At 47.4% G+C, this 6,000-nt stretch overlaps 2 protein-coding genes across 2 annotated transcripts in view; one reads left to right on the forward strand and one right to left on the reverse strand.

Annotated features, from left to right (window-relative positions):
- Positions 1-560: 560 nt before the first annotated feature.
- Positions 561-3,393, reverse strand: med6 (mediator complex subunit 6). The gene is made up of 8 exons (XM_079370199.1): positions 3,289-3,393; positions 2,473-2,632; positions 2,290-2,381; positions 2,102-2,184; positions 1,911-2,019; positions 1,465-1,580; positions 1,348-1,375; positions 561-1,195 (listed from the first exon to the last, which is right to left on the reverse strand). The coding sequence occupies exons 1-8, from the start codon at positions 3,311-3,313 to the stop codon at positions 1,062-1,064; spliced, it is 747 nt and encodes a 248-aa protein (XP_079226325.1). The 5' UTR covers positions 3,314-3,393; the 3' UTR covers positions 561-1,061.
- A 2,339-nt stretch (positions 3,394-5,732) lies between these two features.
- ttc9 (tetratricopeptide repeat domain 9) overlaps positions 5,733-6,000 on the forward strand; it is a 4,232-nt gene continuing 3,964 nt past the window's right edge. Inside the window, exon 1 of the mRNA XM_079369496.1 lies at positions 5,733-6,000. This exon is cut by the window's right edge and continues 578 nt beyond it. The gene's annotated coding sequence lies outside the window, so the exon portion shown is untranslated.

Genomic DNA, 6,000 nt, shown 5'->3' on the forward strand with positions numbered 1-6,000 from the left:
CAACCTCCATTGGATCGACAGACTCTGTTTGCACCTTTAAGAAAAAGATAAAGACCCAGATCTTTATGAATACCTACCACCTTCAACACGTCACTTCCTGTCAGCACCTGTTTTTTTTTGTTTTTTTCCTGTCACACCTGTACTGTCTGTGATCACTTCCTGTCAGCACCTGTTCTGTCTGTAGTCACTTCCTGTCAGCACCTGTACTGTCTGTAGTCACTTCCTGTCAGCCCCTGTACTGTCTGTAGTCACTTCCTGTCAGCCCCTGTACTGTCTGTAGTCACTTCCTGTCAGCCCCTGTACTGTCTGTAGTCACTTCCTGTCAGCACCTGTACTCTGTCTGTAGTCACTTCCTGTCAGCACCTGTACTCTGTCTGTAGTCACTTCCTGTCAGCACCTGTACTCTGTCTGTGATCACTTCCTGTCAGCACCTGTACTCTGTCTGTGATCACTTCCTGTCTTGCTCTGGTACAGTACTTAGTACTTATACTAGTTGATCAGTCAGTGAAGAGCTCTGAGATGATGATCATGACAAACAAACATCTGGATACAGAGGATGACATATTTTAATATTTTAATAGAAAACAGAGTGTTTGTAAATAGCAGATGTCTGATGACCTGATGATGTCATTCTGACATCATCAGGTCATCATCTGACATCATCAGTAAACACTCCTGCTAATTCAGCAAAAAAAACCTCATCCCACCTCGAACCTGCTGTATGAACCCCAGTGTGTGTGTGTGTGTGTGTGTGTGTGTGTGTGTGTGTGTGTGTGTGTGTGTGTGTGTGTGTGTGTGTGTGTGTGTGTGTGTGTGTGTGTGTGTGTGTGTGTGTGTGATGCAGCCGTCTGAAATTAACTCAATGCCAAACCAATCGTGGCGCTGCTCGTTGTCATCCTGTAAATGGACCTGATGAGTAACAAAAACCCCTCTGAGCTGTTCTTTCAGTGGACCTGTCGTACGGCTGACTTCCTGTCGTACGGCTGACTTCCTGTCGTACGGCTGACTTCCTGTCGTACGGCTGACTTCCTGTCGTACGGCTGACTTCCTGTCGTACAGTGTCACTGAAGCCGAGCTCTCTTCTCGGGAGGCGGTTTGCTTGGCGGCGGCGGCGGCGCGGAGGACTTGGAGGCCGGCTCCCTCTCCTCTTGTTTCACAGTTTCTGTCGGAGGTTCCGGTTCTTTCTTCACCTCAACTACAACACGAGAGGCGGAAAGAGGGGAAGGTCAGGATTAGTGATGCTGTTGTCTTGTAGAGAACTTTGTATTTCCTCTGTGAGCACCAGGAGGCAGGAAGTCACTGAATGATCAGCCCTTTCAAAATAAAGTGCTGAGAGTAAATACTGACCTGGAATCGGCTTCTCGCCCGGTTTGGGCTGAAATGACAGAATGTAAAACATCACTTTGACATACTGACACCAACATGACAGAAAAGGTGTTCAAGGTTGGGAAGAGAACGAGTCACCTGGTAAAATGTTGGTGGAAATTTGGACCTGAGGTCGAGGAGGAGCGTGTCGACACGGTGCCTCTGGAACAGAGAGCTAGGCTCCTCCTTCTTCTTTGACTTCGGTTTGGTTTTCTCTGAAAGAAAACAGACGGCTTCAGGATTTTCTTCATCACAGGGACTGCTGGTCTGGAGAGGACCGGGTAGAGCAGGACAACAGGGAGAGAGAGAGAGAGGAGACGGGCGAAGGAGCTGCGGGTCAGACTTGAACCCGAGCCGCCGTCTTTGAGGACGAAGCTTTAATATCATGCTGCATGATCTCACTCAATCAGAAGCATTCAGCACTATAAGCCCCGCCCCCACACTTCCTGTACTTTAAGAGAGCTGGGACTGAGACTGAGGGTCCTTAATTTAGACCCTGGTCTCTGCGTAAAGGTTCCTGCGATGTGAATGAAGCTCAGTCTGACCTCTCTCCTCCTGGTCCTTGAAGTGCCACCAGTAGCCTTTAGACGGGTGGTAGCGACAGTAGGACATGGCCTCGTCGAACGCAGACTGGATCCCGTGGACCGCAGACAGCTAGAACACACAGCATTCACATGAATTAAAGCGTGACGCTGCACCCATCAGACCCTTCAGAGAGGCGAGTAAAGATCCACACCGCTCTGGAGCTGATCACCGTCCCCAGGTCCGGAGCCTGATACACCACTCCTGCAATGATGTAGTAGTCCGCCAGCGGGATCTCTGCGGGAAGAGATGCAGAAGAAGAATCAGGACCAGAGTCAAGACCGCGTCCTGGACTGGAGTTCTCCTGACCCACTTATATAGACGCTCTGGAGCAGGGCTCACCTTGTGTTGGTGATGTTCTCTGTTGTTTTCGGATTATATAAAGAATGGGCTCCTGAGCGTGAAGAAGAATGTACTCCACTCCCACCATCTGACTGGACGAGGACAGAAGACAACGTGAGCTTCGAGTCTCACACTCGATCCATCCTCTCTTAATAAATACTTCTTATAACAAGATGGACGTACTTCAGATGTTCCAGGCTGAGCCGCTGCATCTTCACCACCTCGTTGTTACAGGTTCGGTCATAAAACGGGTTGCTCCTCTCCGAGAAGTAGTCCAAAACATTTCCAGGGTTAAGAATGGGCACCCAGCCGCTGTCCACCCACGAGATCCCCAGAAGGTTGTCTGCGGACGGGACGAGAAACAGTGGACATCATATATGAACACACATGCCTCTGCCCCCTGGAGGACTAACTGGGTACTGCAGGTCTCCCCCCTCGAGTCGATGGTTATACACTAAGGTCACTTTATCACTGCAGAGCTTACTTACTGAATATTTCTTCAGGGGATGATTCCTGATTCTGATTGGACCTCTGGTTGCCATAGTTACCACTAATGTTTAAACTCCTCCCCTTTGTTGAATGTTTCTTTATACATTAATGCTTTCATGGGTGCTTTTACATTATAATAAATAAAGAACGTTTGAAGACACACGTGTGACGTCACTACGGCGGAAAGGCACCAGATAGCATGGTCACTATTTATACCGTAACACCGGCGACATGCCACAGTACCGTTAACAGACAGTCTGTGATTCTATTCATGTGTATTTAGCCTGCAGTGTTTCATTGATTATTTATTACTCAGACTGTCAGGGTGACTCAGCGTTAGCGACAGTTAGCTGTGTTGCTAATCAAAGCTGAAGAAGAGCTAGCTTTAATATTTAAATGAAAACTGTCGAAAAGGAGCGCAGAGTTTATTGTTTTTTTTAAAGATTACATTCAGAGTAAAACTCGACCAACCACTTCCTGAATAAAGAATAAAATGTCGTTTTTTGTTACCTCTAAAATCCACCGCCGCCATCATGTAAACAAACTGTCCCTCAAAGAACACGTCATGACGTTCTCGCACGCAGGTCGAAGTTTGATGGCGTCACCATTATGGTGTTTTTCTATTATTAAAAAAAAAGCATTAAGATGATTTAAAACGTGAATTAAATTGATTTTCTCAAATAAATACAAGAAGTAGAAAGAAAATGACTCATGAAGTCGTTGTTGCTTCTTGTGTCTGTGCCCTGAATTTCCCTCGGGATCAATAAAGTATCTATCTATCTATCTCTATCTGTATAGTGTGGTCGTTTTCTGACTGAACAGTCCTTCATAAAGCTCACGGAAACCAATTTCCAGACCAGCACCAGGGACTTATGACGACAACGATCCGGCTCCCGATCTTCGTCCTTTAATGTCAAATCATGACTGAGAAGATATCGGAGAGATGAGGGGTGAGTTGGTGCTGAGGCTCGTGTGAGGTCACGAGAGGACTCATAAGGGGTCAGCATGACAGAAATGTATTTAAGGGGTAAGACCAAAACAAGCTTTAAAAGTGACCAGTAGGATCTTAAAGTGTACTGGTGAAACAGACAGGAGGCCAGTGGAGGGGATGAAACCAGTTAGAATATTTTATTGAAGAGCTTTTTACGCCTCACTGTCTTATTTCTGATCTGCAGAAATTTGCTCCAGAGAGTTTTCAATTCCAGAGACACACCCGGACAGCTGAGCTCCCGGCAGTATGAGTGTGACAGGACAGATGGATTAAAGCTCTCACACTCACACACACACACACACACACACACACACACACACACACACACACTGAGTGCTGTTGATGACAGGCTTCATAAGAAGCTCTTTGTTGGGACCAAAGGGGGAAGACCGTGTGGTTTATGAAGCTGCAGCCCCCCCCCCCCCCCCTCATAATGAGAGGCTCCTCACACGGCACTCTGCTGCACACCTCCCGGGCTGAATGACATCACAGCCCGTCATCAGGGCGAGCTGCCTGTGATGTCCGACGAGTGGGCACAGGAGGAACAGCAGGCTGGATGATGTTTATCTGATTCATCTGAGAGGAAGACTGCGTTCCCCTTCCTCCTGATCACAGCGACAGACTGAGAGCGAGGAGGCTGAAATATGGCTGATTCAAACCTGAGAGAGAGGAACCAGGTCACATGAGTCCAACATCGTGTGCTCACAGGACGAGGGACACACAAGGAAGACTCCTGAAGTCTTTGTGATTGAAGCTTGAACACTGAAGGGAGATGAAGACCAATATTTATTCACTTCATCAGTTCTATACAACACATCACTGAGACAGATTCATTCATTAAATCCTCACCTGAATCAAAGCGTTCAAAAAAAGTGAAACAGACTCTTCGTTACATTTATGGCTTCACATCCTGAGACGTTCCCACCATGACATCACAAAGGGCAGTAGCCCCTCCCCCAGGTGTTGTGATGCCGAAGGAGCTCAAATTTTGTATTTGTCTCCTTTCAACAGTCATCTAAACATTCACCCCCGTACAGTGTGTGTGTGTGTGTGTGTGTATACATTCACCCCCGTACAGTGTGTGTGTGTGTGTGTGTGTGTATACATTCACCCCCATACAGTGTGTGTGTGTGTGTGTGTATACATTCACCCCCGTACAGTGTGTGTGTGTGTGTGTGTATACATTCACCCCCGTATAGTGCGTGTGTGTGTGTGTGTGTGTGTGTGTGTGTGTGTATACAGTGTGTGTGGATGGAGACATGAGCTAATCACACCTATTTGGTTTTTTGAAGCAGGCTGTAAACATGTTCATGTCTGCTGTAAAAACAGGCTGTTTGAATGGGTGTGTATGTGACTTCCTGTGCTGCTGCAGCCAGCCTCTAGTGGACACTCCAGGAACTGCAGCCAGCCTCTAGTGGACACTCCAGGAACTGCAGCCAGCCTCTAGTGGACACTCCAGGTACTGCAGCCAGCCTCTAGTGGACACTCCAGGTACTGCAGCCAGCCTCTAGTGGACACTCCAGGAACTGCAGCCAGCCTCTAGTGGACACTCCAGGTACTGCAGCCAGCCTCTAGTGGACACTCCAGGAACTGCAGCCAGCCTCTAGTGGACACTCCAGGTACTGCAGCCAGCCTCTAGTGGACACTCCAGGAACTGCAGGATGTTATACTTCAGTGTCTGCTTCATGTTTAAACACCGGAGGTTGCTACTTCAGCGCACTACATACACTGTCCACTGGGGGCGCTAAGATTCACACAAACTGAAGATCTCACAGCTTTAGATTAAAGATATTATATTTAGATTAAAGATGATCGATAAGGATGCTGTTCAGTGAAATATTAGACTTCATGTGTCACTGAAGCAGGTTTATAAAACATCACCTGTGGGATTCAACCAGTTTACTATTGTAACCCAGTGTGAAGCATCTTATTAATCAAACTGAAGGTTAATCTGGATAAATGACCTGATTTTATAACCCTGATGACATTATCAATGGATTGATTGCTTGTGAATAACTCCCTGATTTCATGATGTAATCCCATTTGATCGATGTAATCCTGTGAAAACCGGACCCAGACAAACTGATGATGAAATCAAACCTCTCCTCTTCCTGCTGGAGCACCCCCATGGGACCGCTGTCCTTCTATTTATCCACCAATCAGCTCGTCGGAGAGGAAAAATACGAGGACAGGCTGCACGGCGGAGCGCGCATCGGGCAGGGTTGCGCACG

This window comes from Symphodus melops, assembly GCF_947650265.1.
Source record: "Symphodus melops genome assembly, chromosome: 19".
Classification (NCBI taxonomy): Eukaryota; Metazoa; Chordata; class Actinopteri; order Labriformes; family Labridae; genus Symphodus; species Symphodus melops.